We start from the raw sequence: 25,599 nt of genomic DNA on the forward strand, positions 1-25,599 counted from the left end.
ATGGAGGACGCCCCTACTGCCTCCCCCCCTCAGGGGGGGAGGTAGTCCTGACCGACCCCTGATTGATCAACGGACTGACAGGCCCCAGACAGAACGTCCCCAGACTCGTTTGCCTCTAGATATTAATGTAAATAATGCTGAATTCGTTCTCATCCATGCTCTAGGTTCCACTCCCTTGAGCAGTCTCAATCCCTTCATGATTAAGAAGGTTATTGATGGCTGTGCTGGGGAGGTGGAACAAGTGAAAAAACTTGTGAATGGAGACCTCCTTTTTAAGACGTGTAATTCCTCCCAAGTTAAGGACTTGTTAAAGCTGCGCAGGTTCCACTGCTATGATGTCGAGGCCAAGATCCCAACATCCATGAATTCCTGCAAGGGTGTTATCACTTGCAGGGATCTCATGGTGATGGGTGAGGAAGACATCATAGAGGAAGCAAGATGTCATTGATGCCCAGTTTATAACTAGATTTTCCAAAGGCATAAGGACGAAGACGGCCACTATTGTTTTGACTTTCGGTAAGGTTTCACTCCCGGCACATGTCAAAGTTGGTTACGAAATTGTTAATGTAAGACCATATATCCCCAGCCCACTCCGTTGCATGAAGTGTCAGTTATATGGGCACGTTGCTAAGAATTGTCGGGCTTCACAGTCAGTGTGTGGCAAATGTGCAACACAGGGTCACGATGCTGAGCAATGCACATCAGAGACTATCTGCTGCTTTCACTGTAAGGGTGCTCACTCCACTTCCTCTAGGGATTGTCCCAAGTGGAAGGAGGAGAAAGAGGTCTGCACGGTGAAGGCGACTGAGGGTGTCTCCTACTATGAAGCAAGGAAAAAGGTGAAGCAGTTGCATGCAACTCCTACGCCGAATAGGTCGTAGATTCGGCGGTGATGTCCCGTCCCGTGATGTGCTCTGCTGGGACACAGACTGACCCTGAACCGGTTCCTCTTGTCACACATTCTACCTCTCCATCTCAACCTCCTGTCCAGTCCACCTCTCAACCTGATACCCCTGTTACAACTTCCTACTCTCAGGCTGCTGCTGCTTCTCAGTCAGTCAAGCCTAAAACGAAGCCTGACAACTCTTGTAAGAGTAATATGACCACCCTTACTAAGTCACATCCTCATGTTCTTCCTGCTCCTGGCCAGTGAGGGAGAGGAAGGGTAGCTCTTCCTCGGTGGCATCTGGGAACCTTGTAATTGATGAAAATATGGAGGTTTCCGTAAGCAAGCACCGGGATAGGTCCACCGGTAGTCGCTCGCCTTCTGGCGGGCGGCAAAAAAAGCCTAAACACACTGGCCCCCAACGTAAATCTTAAACCGTCGCTTTCACTGTATTACAGTGGAATTGTAGAGGTATTGGGAATAAGTTACAAGATATAGCAATCTTGCTGTCAATACACAGGCCAGACGTTGTTTGTTTACAGGAGACGCGCCTGGAGGATCATCCTGATCCTCCACAGTTCAGACACTACCACTCGTATAGAAGATATGAAGGTCACGGAGTTGCCATTTACACACACAAATCACAACCCACAAACGGAAGTGATTCTAAATTCTACTCTGGAAGCGGTCGCGTGCAGAGTAAAATTTAATAACACGTATCTGTCTATTTGCTCTCTGTACTGTCCTCCACATGGCCCCATTGATAGTGATGCTTTAAATTCACTAGTGAAACATCTCCCTGGGAATAATTTAGTTTTGGGCGATTTTAACGCCCATCACTATCAATGGGGTAGCTTGAGGATTGATGGTCGTGGGGAGCAAGTAGCCGACCTAATACTACAGGCCAACCTCTGTCTTCTGAACGATGGTAGAGCGACTCGTGTAGATGATCGTACTGGTAACTTTTCGGCCATTGACTTATCTTTGGCCTCCCCTGGTATACATCAAGATCTCTCATGGGACCCTTACGACGACTCCTTGGGAAGTGATCATTTACCCATCTGTCTTTCTTATACATGCGACATCATTTTGGACCCTCCACCTCCAAAATTTAACTATAAGAAAGCAGATTGGGGATCCTTCTCAAGGATCGCCAATTTAGATATATCTGGGGAGACCATAGATGTTAAGGTCGAAATTATAACCCAATCCATATTACACGCAGCTGAGGCTGCTATTCCCAAGACTTCTACAGTTCATGCGAAGCATAGAGCACATTGGTGGAAGCCGGATTGCCGACAAGCATTAAGAAAACGCAATAGGAGATACAGGATTTTTGATAGTCAGCCCACTGAGAAAAATTTTATTGCATACAAACAGGCACGGGCTGAGGCAAGGAGAATAATAAGAAGGGCCAGACGTGACTCCTGGCGGTCCTTTGTGTCCACGGTGACTCGTACAACACCATTACGTAAAGTCTGGTCCATCATAAGAATATTAAATAATAAAGGCCCATATTTCCCAGTCACCACCTTGCACGTAAATAATAACATCTATGACGAGCCCGTGGACGTTGCTAACATCCTCGCCAGGAGTTTTTCTCATGTAAGTAGCTCAGCCAATTATGACCCGCGTTTCCAACATCATAAACGCATGGCTGAGCTACAGATATTAGACTTTGCCACAGAAGATGTAAACTCCCCGTACAACCAAGAGTTTACGCTAGATGAACTGCTTCTTGCCCTTAAATCCTGTAAAGATACCAGCCCTGGACCAGACACCATCATGTACGGTATGATCCAGCATCTTAATCAGGACAACTTGATTAAGATGTTAGCATTGTACAATGAGATTTGGGCGTCTCGAACGTTCCCAAACTCATGGCACTTTGCGCACGTCATACCCTTACCCAAAGAGGCTGGTCGTCTTATGAATCCCACTTCATTTCGTCCTATTGTGTTGACTTCTTGTCTATGTAAGGTCATGGAACGTATGGTTAACAATAGGCTTCTTTTTGTTTTAGAGTCGAAGAATTTGTTAAATGATCAACAATGTGGCTTCCGTAAATACAGAAGTTCACTAGATCATTTAATGAATTTGGAGCATTGTATTGCAGAGACATTTGCCAATAAAGAATTCATGATAGGGGTGTTCTTGGACATCCATAAAGCCTATGACATGACCTGGCGACACAGTATACTAATGAAGCTCTATGCTTATGGTTTAAGAGGAAATTTACCTGTTTTTATTTCAAATTTCTTAAGGGACAGAACTTTCTCTGCCAAATTGCCCCGTAACGTAACATTGGATATATTTATCCAGGAAAACGGGGTGCCACAGGGAAGTGTGCTTAGTCCTACTTTATTTAGTATTATGATCAATGATATTCTGTCATCAGCTCCCATCCCGAGGAATCTTAATACTCGCTCTACGCTGACGATTGTGCAATATGGCACTCTTCCCGTAATGCACAATTTTCGGCTGGGCGGATTCAAGCAGCCCTTGACTCCGTCCACCAATGGGCCTTGCAGTGGGAATTTAAGTTTTCCGTACGTAAGTGTGCCGCTATAGTTTTCACTAATCGTAACGTACCTAATTTGTGCTTAACTTTGGATAATCAGGCGGTACCTTTTCAAAATTCTTTAAAATTTTTAGGAATATATTTTGATCGTAGAATGAATTTTAAACTTCACGTTAATACTTTGCTTTCTCGTTGTGATAAACCGTTAAATGTCCTCAAGTACCTAGCGGGTACTACCTGGGGTGCCGACAGAAAATGTTTATTAATGGTGTATAAGTCCCTTATTCGATCGAAGCTAGACTATGGCGCACAGGTGTATGGCTCGGCATCCGATGCCACTCTGAAAGGATTGGATGTGTTACAGAATAAATGTTTGTGAATGTGTCTTGGAGCCGTCCGGTGTATCCGTGTGACTCGTATGGAAGTGGAGGCGAATGTGCCTCCCCTCCATATTTGCTGTGACCACCTGGCCTTGTCCTATGGTATAAGGACGCTAAGGAAAAGTAATATCGGCAATGTGGCCTGTACCCTCCTGCGTCAATACCACCACCTTCTGCGGGGGGTGCGTCGGCCACTTGCCGCTCGCCTCCACTTACTGACTTAGGAGCTTGATGTGGACCCCAGTGACTGTGACAAGTTGGTGCTTAACTCGCCCCGTCCCGACCACTTTTTGACCACTGGTACCCCCCAATCCCGACCACTTTTTGACCACTGGTACCCCCCAATCCCGACCATTTTTCGACCCTTTTTTTTTTTGCTAAAACTTTCGCTTTTGGTGAGAAACATCGAAAATTCATAGAGAAATTGCTCACCTGAGGTTTAAAATACTCATTACAGGTAGGAGAGCCTCCTTACCTTACTGGGTTTTCTATCAGGCTGGCACCAAAGAAAACGAGTTCTATGGGAGGATAACTATTTCACACCACTCATAAACGGTATTTATTTATTTACTGTTACGAATTTATATGTAGTACAAGAGTATATTGGTTTTCAAGCAGTAATATAGGCATTATAAGCATTGTTTCACTCACTAATACCTGACCTTTTTTTGCCACATTACCTGATCATCATTTCTAACTGTTTCTTCCTCTAATGCTATGTAAAGTTTGTCCTCCACATTGTCATTGATTGGGGAATCACTCTGGCCCTGAATTTCGTACTGTGGCATGACATGGCTATACTGGCCAGGTCACTGATAACAGGTGAATTGCTGAGAAAAGGGCCTGCAGGGGGGGGGAGGAGGTCATGCTGGGTAAGGCATTGTCTCTGCCTGGCATCTTGTTGAGGAAGGTGTCCCATGTATACGTACCAAAAATGACTCGCGAAAATTGAAAATTGTGGAAATTATGAACCTTGCAATTGCAGGACGTTGAAGTACGTCCTCGGGATTAGCTGTGACAAAACGTGAGGACGTGGAAGTACGTCCTCGGGACGGCGCGGATTAAAAATATAGCGCCTTGGGAGCCACCCGGCTTTACAGTCGATGTTACATGGCTCCCAGCACCAAAGGCCAAGGCGCCGGAGGCGGAGGTCCACCACTTGTTTCGTAACATCATTGTTCATCACTTGGGGTCCCATCAATTGTACACCGACGGCTCCAAGTCGAGTGAATGTGTGGGTGCAAGTGTGTGGTCGACTGAATGTGCCCTCAGGTATCGGTTGCCAACTCATACATCTGTGTTTACTTCAGAACTTTTTGCTATTGACAAAGCCATAGACTATGCTCTCAATTCTAGGCATGACTCATCTGTCATATTTTCAGATTCAAAATCAGCCCTTCAGGCAATTGCATCTTGCACTACAGACTCTCATGAGATCCAGGGCCGCATCGTTAATAAGTTGCATTCATGCAACAAGTCATTCACGCTGATCTGGGTGCCTGGTCATTGTCGTATCTACGGCAATGAGCAGGCTGACTTACTTGCAAAGTCGGCTGTAGAGCTCGAGGAGACTTGGGACGTTCCTCGTGATCTACGGTCGAGTCTATCTCTTGGAAAGAAATCAATAAATCTTCTGTGGCAAGGTCAATGGACCAGACTAAATATTCCAACTTGTAAGCCGTACCTGGGCAACTGGGACACTGCCAACCGTCCAAGTCGCCTAGAAGAAAAAGTGTTGGCACGATTACGGCTTAATGCCACCATTTTAACCCACATAAAACCATATATGGAAAGACGCTTCCCACCGCAATGTGACATCTGTAATGCGGTGTTATCTATTAGTCATATCATCCTGCGCTGTCGGCGATTTATTCGTGAACGTGCTTCACTTATAAATTACTGCGGCGCAGTAGACGTCCCCTTCACCCTTACCACCATCCTGGGTGATGGGGACATTGTTATGACTGATAAATTGATGGCTTTCTTGAGAGAGACAAGACTGATCAGAGTGATGTGACTTTTTTACTGTGTGGTTATGGTTTTTATGAACAGTAAATATGTATATATTGTAATATTAATTAGGGTTGACAGTTGACATATTTTAAATAGTTCCTCCTCCCACCGATCTATTTCTAATATAGATGTCCCCTACATTAAGCCAAGTTCCTCGCCTGACAGTCACCAGCTGATGAGTGCAAGTGTGCAATATAGGAAGGTATTGGGCACTTGCAGTCGATGGTGGTCTGCTGGGCGAGGTTCTTCACTTTTTGTACAAATTATGTAAATACATTATACTATCTTGCTTAAGTTATTCTAATTAGGGACGACAGCTGACGTATATGGAAATGTTCCTGACTCGTCTGGTTCCCTTTCATATATTGATGTCCCCTATATTAGGTTGTGCCTCGACTGACAGTCACCAGGTGATGAGTGCAGGTATGTAATGTAGAAAGGCATTACATATCTGCAGTCGATGGTGTTCTGTTAGTCGAGGTATTTTTACCATTAGTGTAGGTCTAGCTATTTGTCTCTGTAGGATTTAGTATAGGTTAGCGATTTGTCTGTTAGGTGATTAGTTTTAGGGTCTTAAGATTAGTTTTTCTTTATAATATAAGGTATAAAAAATATAAAACCAAGAAATAATTAAAAAAATAAAAATACAAAAAAAAATAAGATTAAAATTATTATATATATATGTACGTTTGCATGAAAGTGTGTCTGTATGTATGCATGGAAGTGTGTGTGTGTGTGTGTGTGTGTGTGTGTGTGTGTGTGTGTGTGTGTGTGTGTGTGTGTGTGTATGTATGTATATATATATGTTTGTATATATATTTATATATGTTTAAATATATATATATATATATATATATATATATATATATATATATATATATATATATATATATATATATATATATATATATATATATATATATATAAATATATATATATATATATATATATATATATATATATATATATATATGGCCTTAATAACCAGGGGCTTCGGCCCCAATGGTTGATAGGCAAAAAAAAAAAAAAAATATATATATATATCACTGTAGTGATAGTTTTTGTGAATATTTTATTCCTGGATTGTCTATAGCCGTAATATAGAATGGTTGTGAACTTAATGCTGATTCCCGCAGTAGCTGTGCGGATGGTTACAAATGTTGCAGTTATTTTATGTGGACGAATAAACCACATTCTGATGGGCAGCGGAGAGCATTCACCAATAACTTACAATAACCAGATGAAATTAGATACAAACAGCACAAAGTATAAGACAACGAAAATACAACTGTGGTATCCTGCTATGCCACGTTATCCAGGCCTTAACTGTTGCTTCACCTCATACGTGCATTATTTTCCTTCAGTCTCTGCCTCTTTTATTTCTCTTAATTCCCGGTATCCCTGTACTGGAAGCCGTCATATTCCTTCGGGGGTTTCTTGTCGTCCGGTCCTATAACCCCTACTGTATTACATTACTCCTCACATCATCACTGCCACACAAACAACGTTAGCACAAGCCTGTTAAATCTGTTACCAACATTATTGGCACTGCCGTTACTAATCCCCCCTTTTCCCATTGTGTCTAATTTCCCTCACAATACTACCATTGCTGTTCGTACTACTACTCCACTGTAAATCTGTATAATAATACTTATGATTGTCCTTATGTCCGTGTATATGTTAACCACATTGTCCTTGTCCCACCGTCGACAACTCGTCACCTAATCCGTACCGCTACCCCAGTTGCACCCCCCCCCCTCTCCCACGCACCATGGACTCTACTCCTCCCCCACTCCGACACCACGTTACCCTTCACCTGATCCTTGGGTCACCAGGCCTGTTGTTCACCCTTTACCAGTGAATATACGTGGTATCTACTTATAATAAAAAAAGGTATTTGGGAGCCGAATGCTAATTGCCTGCCAGAATGTGCTGTTGGCCAATTCCAAAATTTAGGTCATATCTTATTATCATGAAGGTTTTATGTTGATAGCTCAAGCCGCTCATCAGATATAATGGTGCTAAAGTCGGCCGAAAATAAACTAGTTGATCTTTGGCAGTTATTTTTGAGACCTTAACCCTGATCCCGAGTGTCCATTTTCGAACTCGTCCAAGATTTTGGCCATATCTTGATGCGCTGAATGTTTCATGTTGATTGCTCAAGCCGTTCATGAGATATAATGGGGACTCACACACACACACACACACACACACACACACACACACACACACACACACACACACACACACACACATGCAGGCAAAAACATAATCGCTCCGTCTTCAAAAGGTGGGCAGTAATAAAATAACAACAACAACATAGATGCGTAGTGTTCCTAACATTAACCTTAAAAACTGCAGACCGAAACGTGTCTATATTACGGAGCTCTGATATATTAACAACAGAAACTACCACAGACAGTTCATGTCATTACAACTGGACCTTCCCTAAAGCACTCCTCCATCGTAATACAACCCATTTTAGTCCTTTGTACAGTCACTACAGCTGTTTGGGAAAAATAACATAGGGCACGACATGCCTACAAGCCACTAAAATACACCTACGACGTCTCACTGACATCCATGAAATACCCTAGAAGAAGTTAGGACAAACAAACAAACGACTAGCCATAGACAGAGGCTGAATGTCTTGCATCGGTATATGACGACCTGACAAAACTTACCATCCTGCCTGCCTTGCAGGTTTCATCATAGTTATATCAATAATAATAATAATAATAATAATAATAATAATAATAATAATAATAATCACATCTTATTAGGCACGATACAGAGGAGGACAAGTGCTGAAAGTTTTTTTTTTTTTTTTTTTTTTAATAATAGAACAGAGGAAGGAAAAACAAATGAATAAAAAAAACAAATTCATGCACCAGATTACTGGTGTCCTCTGTTCATAAAATATCTGTAACAATTAGACTTGAACAGCAGTAGGTTGAAGTTTGGAGGGAAACAACTCTGGGGAAGCGAGTTCCAGAGAGACGCAGTTCGGGGAATGAAAGAATTCTGATAGGCAGAAGTTCTGCAGTATGGCTGAGTGACATTCCAGTCATGAGCGCTGCCAGCTGCCCGTGTAGCACGAGGGAAGGCATGGAGAGGTGGCAGCATGGACGCAACTTCGTCTGATCATTTGCTATAGAAATATCTGCAAAATAACGCAAGGGAGGCAATATTCCTGCTTACGTGTTGAGGAGGTAGTTTATTAGTAATAGCAGGGTTATTAATAATTTTAACAGCTTTGTTCTGAATTTTGTCTACTTGTTTTAATGCAACCTCTCCACATCCTCTCCACAAAGGTGAGCAGTATTCAAGCTGAGAGCGCACATGACTCTTATAAATTATAACTAACTGCTCGTCAGTGCGTAAACGCAATGCAGAATCTGTTTGTCATGACAGAAGGTTGGGTTGCTGTCAAACATTGGGTTGCTGTCAAACCCTACCATTACAGCATATTATGGCAATGTTTGGTTTCATATGTCAAAGCTGTGTTCACGTGTTTTGTCACGGAGATAATGGTGTTTGTCCTCCTCTGTATCATGCATAGTAACATGTGATTACTACTACTACTAATGATAATCTATCTATCTATCTATAGCCCGACGCCCTAATCCCGCAAAGGGTGGCCGCAGACAAAACGCCTCCAAGTCACTCTGTCACCCACCATTTGACTACCCTCTCCCCAACTCACCCCCCCCTCCCTCATATACCTCTCAACTCCATCCCTCCACCTCATCCTCGGTCTATCCCTCCCTCTCCCTCCCTCCACCTCACCTACATACACCCTCTTAGTCAGTCTTTCATTCTCCATTCTCTCCACATGTCCAAACCACCTCAGTGTATTTCTCCTAATCTTCTCAACCACATCCACATCTACCCCACAACGTTCCTTCACTTCTTCATTCGTCAACCTGTCCCTCCATGTCACTCCACATGCTCCTTTCAAGTAACTCATTTCCACTGCTCTCACTCTTGACTTGTTCCCCTCTTGCAAGGTCCACGCCTCGCTTCCATACGTCAGGGTAGGGATCACAATGCCATCATGCAGTGACTTCTTAACTTCCATACTCACCTCCTTATTTCTCATCACTGCTTTCAGCGTTCCAACAACCTTCCTTCCCTGCTGTACCCTTTCACGTACTTCATCCTCCAAAGTTCCATCCTTACTCATCACACTACCCAAGTACTTGAATGCACTCACATTCTCCATATCCTCACCATCCAACCTCACTGCACACTCTGTGACTTCATTCCTCTCAAACACCATAACTTTACTTTTGTTTACATTAACTTTCAGCTTCCTCCTCCTACACACTGTCCCAAATTCATTCACCAAACCTTGCAACTCCCATTCATCTTCACTCAACAATACTGTATCATCAGCAAACAGCAACACCGGAAGCTTTCAAATCTCACCCTCATTCATTAGGGCCAGCCCCACATCCACTGCCCTACCTTGCACCTCCTTTACAACCCCATCCACATATATATTAAATAGCCATGGAGACATCACACACCCCTGTTTCAGTCCCACATTGAGATCAAAGAACTCACTCAGCTCACCATCCACTCGCACCGTAGCCCTATCTCCCTCGTACATACTCTTCACAGCACTCAACAATTTCCCTTCCACTCCATATATTCTTAATACCTTCCACATACCTTGCCTATCTATTCTGTCATAAGCTTTCTCCAAGTCCATGAAGGCAGCATACACTTCCCTTCCCTTCTCTAGATACTTCTCCACTAAACATCTTAGAACAAATATCTGATCTACACACCCTTTTCCCTTCCTAAATCCCCCTTGTTCTTCTCCAACTAGCTCGTCTGTCATATGCCTAACCCTATCAATGAGTATTCTACCATATACTTTACCAGTCACACTAAGAAGACAAATACCCCTATGGTTACCACATACTTCTCTCTCCCCTTTTCCTTTGTACAGAGGAACAATTATACCTGATTTCCAGTCCTCTGGAACCCTTCCCTCTTCCCAAGCCAATCTACACAACTTCCATATCCACTCCACAACAATCTCACCCCCATACCTCAGCATTTCACCACACACTCCATCAATTCCTGGGGCCTTTCCCAGCTTAATCTTCTTCATCGCTTCCACTACTTCCGCCCTACTGATCTCTTCCTCCCTCCTCTCATCTCTTCTTCTCCCAGCCATTCCCCAACCACTTATATGCACACTGCTCTCACTCTCTACATTCAACAAATCCTCAAAGTGCTCCTTCCATCTCCTCAATTTCTCTCTCTTCTCCACCAACAATCTATTATTCCTATCTTTCACTCCCTTATTATTTCCCCTTTCACACTGCCTTACTTTCTTTACCTCCTTCCAAAACAATTCCTTACTCTCCCTCCATTTCACACTCAGATTCCTCCCAAACTCTTCATCCACTTTCTTCTTACTCTCCTTCACCAGTCCCTTAACCTCCCTTCTCCTGCTCACATATACCTCTCTCTTCTCTCTCTCATCTTCTCCCCTACCTCTACTCGCCAACCATTCACCATATGCCTTCTTCTTTTGTTCCACAGCTCGTTTCACCAAATGATAATAATAATAATAATAATAATAATAATAATAATAATAATAATGATAATAATAATAATAATGATAATAATAACAATAACAATAATAATAATATTAATAATAATAATAATAATAATAATAATAATAATAATAATAATCCATCCATCAATCATCCAATCCTACATTGCCCCATGAGGAGCGTAGGAGCCCGGGGCTAAGCAGTTGGTCCCGGCATTTAAGATGAGAATGAATAATAATAATAATAATAATAATAATATTATTATTATTATTATTATTATTATTATTATTATAATATTATTATTATTATTATTATTATTATTATAATTGTTATTATTTTAGTATTATTATTATTATTACTATTATTATTATCATTATTATTATTATTATTATTATTATTATTATTATAACTATGATGACACCTGCAAAGCAGGTTGGTAGCACTTTTGTCAGGTCGTCATATACCGATCCGAGACATTCGGCCTCTGTCAGCCTATGTCCAGATGTTTGTTTGGACATAGGCTGACAGAGGCCGAATGTCCGCTAACTTATCCTAGGCTATTTGATGGATGTCGGTGAAACGTCACAGGTGTATTCTAGTGGGTTGTAAGCATGTCGTGCACTATGTTATTTTTCCCAAACAACTGTAGTGATCCCACAAAGGACTACAATGTGTTGTATTACCATGGTGAAGTGCTACAGGGAAGGTCCAGTGGTAATGATAAGAACAGTCTCTGGTCGGTTCTGTGGTTAATATATCAGAGCTCCGTAATATAGTCACGTTTGGGTTTGCAGCTTTTATAATTATGTAATGTTAGGTATGCTACAGATCTATGTTGTTGTTGTTATTATCATAATTACTCTAGTATTATTAACGAATACCACGTATATTCACCGGTAAAGGGTGAACAACAGGCCTGGTGACCCAAGGATCAGGTGAGAGGTAATGTGGTGTTGGAGTGGAGGAGTAGAGTCCATGGTGGGTGGGAAAGAGAGGGGTTCAACTCGGGTAGCAATGCGAGGTAGGTAACGAGCTGTCGACGATGGGACAAGGACAATGTGGTTAACATATACACGGACATAAGGACAATCATAAGTATTATTATACAGATTTACAGTGGACTAGTAGTAGGAACAGCAATGGTAGTATTGTGAGGGAAATTAGACACAATGGGAAAAGGGGGGATTAGTAACGGCAGTGCCAATAATGTTGGTAACAGATTTAACAGGCTTGTGCTAACGTTGTTTGTGTGGCAGTGATGATGTGAGGAGTAATGTAATACAGTAGGGGTTATAGGACCGGACGACAAGAAACCCCCTAAGGAATATGACGGCTTCCAGTACAGGGATACCGGGAATTAAGAGAAATAAAAGAGGCAGAGACTGAAGGAAAATAATGCACGTATGAGGTGAAGCAACAGTTAAGGCCTGGATAACGTGGTGTAGCAGGATACCACAGTTGTATTTTCGTTGTCTTATACTTTGTGCTGTTTGTATCTAATTTCATCTGGTTATTGTAAGTTATTGGTGAATGCTCTCCGCTGCCCATCAGAATGTGGTTTATTCGTCCACATAAAATAACTGCAACATTTGTAACCATCCGCACAGCTACTGAGGGAATCAGCATTAAGTTCACAAACATTCTGTATTACGGCTATAGACAATCCAGGAATAAAATATTCACAAAAACTATCACTACAGTGATAATGACAAGTTGCAGCTTATATAGGCTACAACTGGCTCGGTGCTTTATTTGTATGATGAGGACCCGAAATATATGGGTCGTGTCTGGACCAGTTTCACAGGACCCCATGATAACATAGTAGTCAGTGTTATAATATATGCTATGTATGTTACGAACGCATAATGTTTTGCAGGTGAATAGCATGGAAATGTTTCGAATCCAGTGTCATTAGGTTTCTCACCATTCGTCTCGTAGCTCAGTTCCAAACTACCACTCACGGTTGTTCGTTCGCCTGCCCTCTAACCCTGACTTCCACTTCCTTCCACCGAGGGGGGGTTCAGAAACTTTGGTGTGTGGGTGTACATGAAATTTTCAGGATATATGGGCACTGGTCGCCAAAGAAAGTGATTAAATTTTGGAGGCAACTGCGTGATACTGAAGGGTCAAAATCAAGGTCACGGATTATCAGAGGGCTATAACATGAAACCGGTTGAGGATAAAGATACTATTTTGAAAATACAGGAACTCGTAACATGGGCTTTCATTTGGCTCCAAGACCGTTGACTTTGAGTGACACTGAAAGGTCGAACTCAAGGTCACAGATATTCACGGGGCTATAACTCGAAAGTGGTTGAAGATAGATATTAGCTATCATCAACATATAGGAAGTACCACAAAGATTTTTCATTGGTACCATGACTTTTGACCGTAAGTGATCTTGAAAGACCAAACTTAAGGTTACAGATATTCAGGGAGGTATAACTCAAAACTTATTGAAGATAGATATTTACTCTTGTCAAGATACAGGAAATCTCATATAGGCTTTTATTTGGCACCATGACCTTTGACCTTGAGTGACCTTGAAAGGTCAAATGCAAGATCACAGTTTGCAGAGGGCATAAATTGAAGATATTTGTGCCATTACTTTAGACTTTCACTGTGTACCTTACTGACACTAAATGGCAGTATCGATTCGGTATTTAACAGCAATAAAACAACTGCTGTCGGACGAGGTTTATTGTGCCTGGCACCACTTACTATGTTCTGCTAACGACGACAAAGTTTGCATAAATAATTCATAAGAGGTGTCCGATGGAAATATAAATCGCGTAGGAAGAAGAGTTACGAAAGCTCCAAAATGAGAGAGAACACTTCCATCCCTGTAGGGTATGTTCAGGTTCCATCTGTGATTAGCAGTTATGCTGACGCAACTGGCTGTGTGACCCGCAGACGGGTAAGTGCAGAGCGTCATTAGGTAAACTTATGAGGAGGCAAGTATGAGTAAGATAAGCTATAGTTGCCTTTATGGACTTCCCGAGGGTCACTAAGCCTTTAATTACGAGTGGATTAGATTAGTCAGTTCTTGCTAATCCGAGACGGTTTCAATTTGGTTGGAGGAGACTTTTCGAACTAGAAGAGTTCGATACAGCATCATTATCTCCTTGACTACAACTGGGCCCTACTAAGTCAAGTTTGAATAGAGTGTAGAACAAAGAAATGAAATGGAATTATGTCACCATAGTGAAGTGGTCATAAGGCACATATTTTTTTTTTTTCGTATGATTTATCGACTGAGGAATTGAACTTATGCCTATTAACTGCACGAGGATCACTGAGGGTGCAATATAAGGGATTATGGGAAGAGGAAGACGTAGGTATGCTGATGAAGAAATGAGAATGGGGTTATAAATGAGAAGAGAAATATGAAGATGGATTGTTTGTATAAACATAAAGGACAGCATTATAACTATAGACAAACGATCAATATCGAGGGCTACAGGGGCAGAAATTAATCTTTTATGCATCCATTGTTTCCTCAAGAACACATCCACCAACATGAAAGTATACTATGGTAAGCTGATCAATAGGCATTAGTGAAGAGATAAATGATGAGACAAAAACAAACAGGGGTAAATGAGTAAAAAGGAAAGACAGTCTTATACCTATCGACTGCACGAGGGTCATTATGAAGTACAAGAATACGGGATGGAAGAAGCGAAGGGGACTTTGGTAACTTTATCATTAGGAAAGTGAAGAGGTATATGATGAGGGAAAGATAAAAGGGAGAGTAATCTGATTAAAAGAGAATAAAGCTTATGGGCTGTACAGTGGTCATTAAAGCGTATTAGAACAGGGGATATGGGAGGGAAGAGGACAGAGGTAAAATGATCAAGATGCAACAGGGGAGTGATAAATAATGAGGGAGTGACGAATGGCAAGTAAACAGAAAAACAAAGGGATATATTTATGCCTATCGACTACCGGAGATCAATAAAGAACACAAGGAAAAGGATTATGTGGAGATTGGAGAGGAGACAATACTAGGAAGCAAGTATGGGATGGTACATAACGAGGGGAAGTTGTTGGGTAAACAGTTAACGAGAAGGGACAGATTTATGCCTATGGATTTCACGAAAGTCATTGCAAGAGAACAAGAAAAGGAGAAGAGGGAGACTAAGGTAAACTGATCTAGGTAATCAATGAATGCAATACAGTGCTAATAAATGAACAAATTGCTAGTGCACGATAATAATGGAATAATAAAAGGGAACTGGCTAAATCCGAGTAATGAAGAGATAAGGGTATTCTGCTCAGGAGGCAACGAAGGGAAGAGATTATATTTATCAGCTGCAAGCTGGTCACTAAGGTATAAGTTCATGTGGGTGGAAAGTACACTTTCTGGGTATAAAATTAATGTGAATATACTGAGAAAAGAGCTTGATGGGGTGTGTGGAGGGCAGTCATTCTCTACTCATTTGAATGACCTGTCGAGCTGAGATGTATGGGGGGACTAGGATGTGTTTGATTCGCGGCTGCTGATTGGCCGCCGATGATGTAAATCTACAGCTCTTCTTATTTTAATACATATATATTTATATTTGTAAACTACTTGCATTATAAGCAGCCAGTTTAAATATGAAAGAATTTCCGAGGCTCAGGAGGCCAGACTTGGCTTTAAAAGTTTACCATTACCAAAGAAAATTAAAGTTGAATATGAAGTTATATAAAACGATGAGCGACCTTTTGAAGTAAATTATCCACCCATTGTGTACACTTACGTCCATGCACTCCATCCACCCACGGTGTACACTTACGTCCATGCACTCCATCCACCCACGGTGTACACTTACGTCCATGCACTCCATCCACCCACGGTGTACACCTATGAACACATGTTGCACTATAATACATGCCTGCATTTATTTCAATGACATCATCAGCGGCCAATCAGCGGCCGCGAATCAAACACAATCTACTCACCCCATACATCTTAGGTGCACAGGTCAATCAATAACCGAAAGTATACTTAGGGGACAGAGGATGATCCATTGAGTTGTTGAGAAGAGAGTTGTGTGGTGTGGATAGAAAGTATCTGCTGAGAATGTTAAGAAATATACTGAGGTGGGTGTAAAGTATATATTGAGTGCGGAATGGGTGTATATGGATGGGGTGGTACTCACAAGGCCGGACATGAGGTAGTGGTAGTTGCGACGACCCATATGCTCGTCACGCACGTGACCAATAATGAGGCTCTTGGCCATCTCCGTGCTGCAGTCCAACACCACATGTTTATGAGACCACCTGAGGAAACACAGTGAGAATGAGTTACAGGTGATTATATAAATGTGTTCGACGATGGGTAGGGTAACTGGATGTCGTGTGTATCAGTATATCGTTGTTGGTTGTAACTAAAGTGGCTAAACACAAACTGTCTACAAGTCAAAGCAGTACTCAGATCATCGGAAAACGTGTCTATTGTTCTAATCCACAATAAAGACTTTTAAGGACCTAATGGACTACCGTCCAATTAGCCTTCTCCCTCGTGTACACAAACTTTTCAAAAAATCGTAATAACTTAGATTAATTTAACACAAGATGTAGACCAGCAAAGAGAATATGCCCTCATTCGTAGTGGTTACTCAGTACTAGATATTTCATGTTGAATCAAGTAGCTAAGGACATTTCAGAATAAAATTAAAAAAAAAAAAAAAAACATGCTTTGCCCATGGCAAATGCCGACTTTGAGAAAGTATTTGCATCGCCTGAAAATGCATAAATGATGAGAGCCATTCGATGACAAGACGTTGGAGAAACTTACAGTAAAGTTGTAGAAGATATTTACAAAAGCAGTACCGTCATCATAAAACTCCACAAGGAGAGCCAGGAAATACAAGTAAAGAGAGGTTTCAGACATGAAGATATAATTTCAGTTTATTTCACAACATTTCTATACAACGTTTTCAGATATCTGGAAGGGGATGAAATGGGGATCAGCACTGCCGTTGAGAGACTGATTAATCTTAGATTTACTAATTCCATGCTATTATTCTCTTTTAGTTAATTAGCAGGAAAATATAAGAGAGTATGAATCAGTTGGTTCAAGGATTGTATGGATAAGACTGAAAGTTGGAATACAAACATGTGTGTGCATATGCACCAACGACAGACCGTGTGAGTAGAGTGAAAGAAAACTTCCGTGCAGATGAGGAAACGTGCATGGAAAAGTTTGAGAGAATGAGAGACTGCTTTTTGCTGGAGATATAAATGTAAAAGTAAAGAATGTGAGGGTGAGTGTAGTGGTTGGCGAGTGGGTTCCTGCAGAAGTGGATGAGAATGACAGTGCTCTAGTGAACATTTGTGTGGGAAGGGGATTGGTTATACCCAATACCCTGTTTAGGCAAATAATGATCCACATGTATTGGTAGCCAGTGATGAGAAGGGTGGGTGGTGAAGAGATTGAACGGAGGGCAATGACTTATTAGGTGTGTGGGGATGAGAGGATGAGAAGGTACTATGGCAAGAGCATACAGAGGGGGGAGTGGGCTTCCGGACAACAACTTAGTGGTGGTGAAAGTTAAGGTACAAAAAAGATGGATGAATAGAGGGAGAGAAGGACAGGAGAAAGTAGTTCACACAAGGAGGGTAGAAAGGTTGCAAGTAGATGGGAAAAAGGCAAAACCAAAGACAGAAGTGGAGGGGCGATTGGGTAAATATGATTTGGAGCAGATGGAGGAGGTGGAAGGTGTGTGTTGAAATCTGTACAATACGTGAGGTGGTCAGTGGGGTGAAGAGTAGGCGAAAGGGGGTGCAAGGAACTGCGTTTTGGAATGAAGAGGTGAGACAAGCAGTGGCGCAAAAGAAAACATCTAATTAGTAGAAAGCAGGGGGATGGAGAAAGTTTAGAGATGAAAGAGAGAGTTATATGTAAAGAGAAAGAGAAAGGTGAAAAGATTAGTAAGAGACAGTACGAAGAGAGTGAATGAGGAATTTGGAAGGAATTTGAGTGTTAAGTGGAGTGAATGTAAGAAAATATTCTGGAAGGAGATAAAGCGAGTTAGACTGGGAGATAAAGAAATTAGTACGGGGAGTGAAAGATACAAATGGTAGAGTGATAGTGGAAATGAATGAAAAAGTACGCAGATGGAGAGAATACTTTAAGGAATTGTTAAATATTTAGAATGAAAGCAATGAGAGTAAAAGTGGCCGGGGAATGTCTGGGAGAAGGAGGGATGTGAAAAGGGAGGAAGAGATCAGTATAGGAAGGAAGCAGTGGAAGGAATGAGGAAAGTTAACACTGGGAAAACCCCAGGAATTAATGTAGTGTGTGGTGAAATGCAGAAGCATGAGGAAGAAATAGTAATGAAATAGATGTGGAACATGTGCAGATAGGCCTGGAAGGAAGGTAGTGTCCCGGGGGATTGGAAGTCTGGTATAATTATGCCTCTGTACAAAGGAAAAGGAGAGAAAGAAGTGTGTAGTAATCATAGAGGCATTTCTCATCTTAGCGTAAAAGGAAAAGCACATGGTGGATTAGTTACTGATGGAGTTAGGGAAATAACAGAGGAATTAGTTGGAGAAGAACAGGGAGCTTTTAGGAAGGGAAGAGGTTGTGCAGATCAGATACGCATCCTAAGGTCTTCAGTGGAAAGTTTCTAGAGAAGGGAACGAAGTTGCATGTGATCTTCATGGATTTGGAGAAAGCATATGACAGAGTGGATATGCAAGGAATGTGGTAAATATTAAGAATATATGGAGTAAATGGGAAGCAGTTCAATGCCGTGAAGAGTATGTATGAGGGTGCTAAGGCTGCCGTGTGTGAAATGAGTGAATTTTTCTATCTGAACGTTGGTTTGAAACAGCCTAACAGGGATGTGTCATGTCTCCATGGTTGTTCAGTTTGTATATGGTTGGGGTTATAAAAACGATACAAGGTAGGGTAGTGGATGCTGGAGCGGCCCTAATGAGAGACAGCAGCGTTTGGAAAGTTCCTATTTTATTGCTGGCAAATGATACTGTATTGTTAGGTAACGATGAAGGGGAACTGCAAGACTTAGTGAATGAGTTTGGGAGGGTGTGTAAGAAACCTAAACTAAAGGTGAATGTAGGGAAGACTAAAGTTATGGTCTTCGAGAGAAATGAAATCTGTGAGTGCACAGTGAGGACGGATGATGAGGAAATGGAAAATGTGAGTGCATTTTAGTACTTGGGTAGTGTAATAAATAAGGATGGATGTTTGGAGGATGAAGTGCTTGAAAGAATACAACAGGGAAGAAAGGTTGCCAGATTTTTTAAAGCAGTGATAAGAAATAAGAAACTGAACATGGAAGTAACAAAGTCGCTGTATGAAAGTATTGTGCTACCAGCTCTAACGAATGGAAGCGAAGCTTTGACCTTCTTAGTAGGACACAAGTTAAGAGTGAGAGCAGAGGAAATGAGCTATTTGAAAGGAGCATGTGGAGTTACAGGGAGAGACAGACTGACAAATGATAAGAGATGGAGCAGTGTGGTGTGGATGTGGTTGTAATTGAAAGCGTTATAGCGGTGGAGGAACATGTAGGAATCGTGCACTTGGTGACACCTTTTTAAAATTTGGCATGATGATAGGGCAGGTCATGAGATTTTCAAAAACCATTGGCTACAAGTTGGCGACCACCCTGGTGGACGGTAGCTGCAAAATTCAAAATAATCGATAGTAAGTACGAAACGTACAATCTCAGCTTCTACTGATCGTATAATTATCTAAGTGTAATACCACTTTTCCCATGTCTCCGAGTACATAGAATCCATTTTTAAGCGTATTTAAGATATTAGGTCAATTTGAAAGTCACTGAGGTCAAATATATGAAATCTGTAAAATCTGTTTGTGCCGTTTTCAGATTTTTCATCATAATACAAAATACAAGAAACAGATATCCCGCGATTATATGAACTAAAAATAATAAGCAGTGAATGGAGAAACATATTAAATGGAACACAAAGTAATAGAACTGTCATCCTGAATCACACCGACGTGATAATTATTTTCCTGCTCAATCACATCACTCAGTACTGTTGCAGCACCCACACTGACATTTGCACAATGGTGTACACCTAACTGCAGCTTTAAAACACGTACAGTTTCCTTGGCAAGCTTTAACACATGCACAGTGGAGCATAAGTGCACAGACAGCAATTACATCGCCCAAATCGGTCTAGTACGGGACCCATGTCTCCAGGCGTCCATTCCAATCCCAACCATACTGAGTTGGATCTGGCAGACAATTGTTTCTTCAAGCCTCGATGCCAGATGAAAGTTGATCTAAGAACTGTTCTCTTGACATGCTGGTACAAGGCTGCTTTTGTGGGTGGGATGTTCTCTAGAGACCTTAGACTCTGAGCGATCATAAGCCACCGTGATTCATTTACAGTAACACTGGAGCAGTTATTGATGTACATGCACACTGTCAGTTGCTCAATACGCTGCATGTGGAGATAATTCTTTGTCAGCTCGTGTGGATTTTCAGTCAAGCTGATCATTGTTTTAGTTATATCGGGAAAGTTCATCCACGCATTCCTTCTTGGATTCTTCCCAAAGCCCAGCATGCTAGGTGTAAGGTCACAACATGTAAAGGCATGGAAGAATGGGAGTGCTTTACATCTGTCAGGTCCCAGTTGCCATGAAACTTCATGAACTGGAATATCTGTATATGCTTTCCCACACCCAGAACCAATCCACAGCTCGGTAAGCCCAACATTTTGGAATGTTGTGAAGAAGTGAACAGACAGCACGATGACATCAGAGTCAACTGCATGGATTAATGCCTTCTTACGGTCATCCATGACAGCGTGACGCAAATGCAGCATCATACGGGTGTCTGGCTCCTCTTGGTCAGATGGGATGATGTCAATTAGCTCGACTGTCTTGTTGGAAAGCACAAGTTCCCCTTTTGTTGTCAGTAGAGGATATTCAGACGTGGAGGCTGCCTCTATGAGCTCATCAAGGAGAAACTTAAAGAGTTGGTCTTTGTTCTCACTAACTTTCAGGAATGCCTCCCAGTCTTTTGCCTTAGGGATTGGGATCTTTTCTGATAGTCTTATTCTTCTTGCAGCTGCCTTGCCAAGGCGTTTCATTCGTGCTCGATTTTTTAGACTCGACTGAGGATATCGATCCCAGACTACATCAGTTCTTGTGGTACAGGTGTTCATCTGATTCTCTATGAAAGGCAGGAGCTGCATTCGAGTATATTCTCTAAATACATTGGTTCGCCGTGGTTTGACGACATGAACTAAACCGGGCATGTCTAAGACGACTACTGAAGCTTGTCTGACTGCTGGATTTCTTCCACGTGCATACATACCAGGCAAGCATCCACGGATTTGGGATTTAGTACCTGTTCTCAGCTTGCCTTTATTGGATAGAGAAGGTGGCTTTCTTGCATTTTCGTGCATGAAAAACTCATTGATGTTTGAATCAGCGCGAGCTTGCAGAGAAACAAACATTTGTGTCACACCGGCTGCAGATGCTTTACATGACGCCAGATTGTCTGTGCCTTTATCTATGTTCACTGGGGGTGAATGGAGGAAGGTATAGAGTTTTGGCTTGGGGATGAAATCAGACAGTGGTGTGGTACGGTCCTCAATCCGCTCCTTTATAAATTCAGAATACATCGCATTCCCAATGGTCGGCAACTCCTGAAGGCATTTACTCACTTCAGGATCCATATATTTACCTGTGTCCAATGTTATCAGATGATGGTCTGTCACTTCGTAAGGGTTGATGATGATTTCCTGATCCACTTGGCAAAGGAAGGAGTTGAGTTGGTTGAGAAACCGTTGCTGCTCAGATGCAGAACTCTTGGGATGTTCAGTGCTCTCTGTTTGTGTTGTATGGATGCTTGCACATTCAGACTCATTAATGAAACGCATAACTTCAGCCCTTGCGAGCTCAGTGACCAATTTCTCTTCAGTCTGACCATAAAGACCTTTTGGACCACTATCTTCCTTGAGCAATCTGATGCTGTGCATCTGGCTTTGGTCCAGACCCATGAGACTGAACTTTTTCTCACTTCGCTGGACAACAAAGCGGCCCTCCATGAACTCAGCATGGACAGCTGGATGGCGATGAGGAAGTAGAGCCATATCTCTCAGAAATACGGGGACCCAACGAGAATAATTTGTGTGAATTAAAGTGTGGGCACAGATCATCAATAGCATCCAGTGTACCCGGCCAGTTTCCAAGACGCTGGTTACGAACAAATCGGCACATTGCCAAGAGAAAATCCTGGACAGTTTTACTCCAATATCGTGCTGTTGGAGAGGTCGAAAGAAGCCTTTGCTCTCACATTTCAAATGACTCATGGGGTCCAGGTTGTTGACAGTAGTTGTCATAGGCACGTCTTCTAAGTACTTCAAGCCAAGCCAGTGTAAGAAGGTATGTCTGACGTGTCCTTTTCACATCTTTTAACCAAGCAGGGATGCTACCACTCCACGAGTAAATATCTTTGCCAGGTGGAAAATCACTCCCAGCTAGAACCTCCTAACAACTTATCTCCAGCTTGCTGTGTACACATTTCTAGGTGCAGAAAGCCAATCATGCAGACCATGTGTTGCTCGCCTACCTCCTCTGGGTAAAGCATCTGACATGTTTTCTGCGGGGCATACAATGGGCAGTCACCTTGGAGGACTGGTATTTGTCTAGGATTTACAAAACCAATAGCCTTCATGACGACAAGCATGCCATGTGTCTGCTTACTCAGCATGTCGGCTTTTTCCTCGTTGAATACATTAATACCCCAATACCTGCACGGGGCTTGACATCTGCTTAGTCCTTGTGTTTTGAAAAGAAACCTGAAAATGTGACAGGTACTTCATCCAGCTGCCACTTGTCGTCAATCTTATGTCTCTTGCTAACGCTTAACACATGCTTCAACCATGCTTCCTCCTGCACACCCACACGTGCAGTTTTGCTTGGACGTCCATCACCTTCTTCAATAGATTCAAGTATTATATTTCCCTCAAAGTCTTCAACAAAAGGAGCCATTGCAGATTCATTGGATAGTTCAATTGGAGTGTCCTCTTTAACATCCAAAGTTAGCGGTAGAGGATCAGCTCCAGTATTGTCTTTTCTCAAATGACCAAACAGTGTGATGGATGTACCATGCATATCGTTCCTTCCAGAGACATCAATATTGTCGACAGTCGTTGTTAAGAAAACGTCACGCTTGCAGCTTGTTGGGACAACGACATCCTAAACTTTGAACATCTTTGACACTGCCTGTGCAAATCTTCTCCTAACATCCATAGTGTTCACAGGAAACTGTAAGACCCAGTTGATGTAACTCCTTGATAAGACCTTTCAAGCATGTAGCTTCAGTCTGTATATAGAGGCACTGGTGTTTCTCTTTCTCGCATCTGATAGAACATCTGTGCTTTGGTAGTGCGTTTTACTGCATTACTTAACAAGTGACAAATAGTGCAAGCCAAACGAGTCCTGGTCTCCTGTATTTTGGATACTGAATTCACCCTCAATCAAGACTTGCGGAAGAGTCAACAGGGACTTGGGCACTGACTTACTTAAGCATGTAGAGGAGGGTGATCCCATAAAAAAGGATTGAGATGAAAGTATGTGCTTTCGCAAGAGAAGTCCAACATCCACTATCTTTTTTGCTTCATCTTCGGAGATATCCTGGGCCACAGATTCCGACAATAGTGAACCTGTTTTTGCTTTAGTTGACGGCAGCACGTCTCTACCTTTTGTGAAGGCCTGCCATTCACCACCCAATTTCATTAGTAAATGGTCTTTAAATCTAATTGGCTGTATTTTCACCTTGAGCCAATCAGACCCAACGTGCTACAGCCATTGGCTATTGAGCTTCCTAAGAACTGATGACTTCATAACACTTCATTGCTTTGCATATATGCTATGAGTTCAGCATAACAAGTGAATCATATGGCAGAGTTGAAGCTGTAGTCTCCTTTGACGTTTTTAACTTGGCAGCCCGGGCTTCATTATCAAGCTTGCCGTAGCAAGATTTATGATAGAGTACATCACCAGCGATAGCATCAAATGCTTCATTTACCCGGACATAAATTGCCCAGTTTTGAGCTTCCTCTGCCATCCCTTTCAATTTATCCCTGACACCATCACTCACAGCTTTGCAGATAGGTTCACTGTTGTCTTCCTGGAACTGGTGGCAGTAAATGCACTATGGCCGCTTCCTGTCACACTTTGCAACGAAACTTTTTCGTGTCGTCTTTGGGCTAAATGTGGATCAAGATAAATCCATCTCGTCACTACGGTAGTCCTTTTTTTCGATACGCATTGAACAATGTGAGGTCGTATCTTGTCACGACATGTCTTATGATACACTGCTTTCTTGTTAAGTAGCGACTTTGCAATGTATTCTTCACCATTTGCTCTAAGACACTCCCGTGTCATACCATGTGGAAACGGCACGTTCTTATAAAAAAAAAAAATAATGTCTTTTCAATAGTTTCATAAGCTTGATGATAGACTGTTTTCTCATACGGATGTTTCAGATTCTCAGATGTTTCAGACTGACAGAAGCAACAAAGTGACCAATCCGTTTTCTTCCTCAACTCAAGTGGATGATCATTCATCTTCATAGACAATGGTCCGATAGAGAAACAGAATTATTAACAGACTGGACCACATTGCAAACAACATTAAATAAGACAGTACAGTATAAGACACCATAACACAAAATAGTTTCATGTAACCATACAGTATACATCAGGGAAAAACGTTCTGGAATACAAATAGCATTGGTATTTCATCTGCAACCTTTAAATTCACCTCAAATCTTAAAACACTCTTTAAAAATGGATTCTGTGTACTTGGAAACATGGGAAAACTGGTATTAAACGTAGATATACGATCAGCAGAAGCAGAGATATTGCCCGTTTCGTACTTACTAGCGGCCATTTTGAATTTTGCAGCTACCGGCCACCAGGGGGTGCGCCAACTTGTGAAAAATGTAGAGTAATTCTGTTAAACCAATCGGGGCCCTCTTTCTGGACACCACAATGTGAAAATAGTTTAATGTATAAAAGTCGGTATCCCTGCCGGGGCACCGCTATGTAAGAAATTTCTGGTATTTACTAATAACAACTCGTAGGTCGTTACTCGTTTATAAAGTTGTTCTTAAGTAAATCAAACAAGTCTCATAGAGTTAGGTGAAACGTAACTTAACCTTAACTCACCTACAATAACTATTTCTCTTCTACCTCATAGCTAATCCCCCCTTGAATTGGCCAATT

At 41.8% G+C, this 25,599-nt stretch overlaps 1 protein-coding gene across 1 annotated transcript in view; it reads right to left on the bottom strand.

The window, feature by feature from the left end:
- Positions 1-25,599, bottom strand: part of LOC145403705 (glutamate receptor 1-like) — a 1,124,056-nt gene that overhangs the window by 650,996 nt on the left and 447,461 nt on the right. Inside the window, exon 5 of the mRNA XM_080275390.1 lies at positions 16,521-16,641. Within this exon, the coding sequence (XP_080131516.1) occupies positions 16,521-16,641 (121 nt within the window). The remainder of the gene's footprint in view (positions 1-16,520; positions 16,642-25,599) is intronic.

This window comes from Coenobita brevimanus, chromosome 61 (genome assembly GCF_032717465.1).
Source record: "Coenobita brevimanus isolate Jiangsu-jjx chromosome 61, ASM3271746v2, whole genome shotgun sequence".
Lineage (NCBI taxonomy): Eukaryota > Metazoa > Arthropoda > Malacostraca > Decapoda > Coenobitidae > Coenobita > Coenobita brevimanus.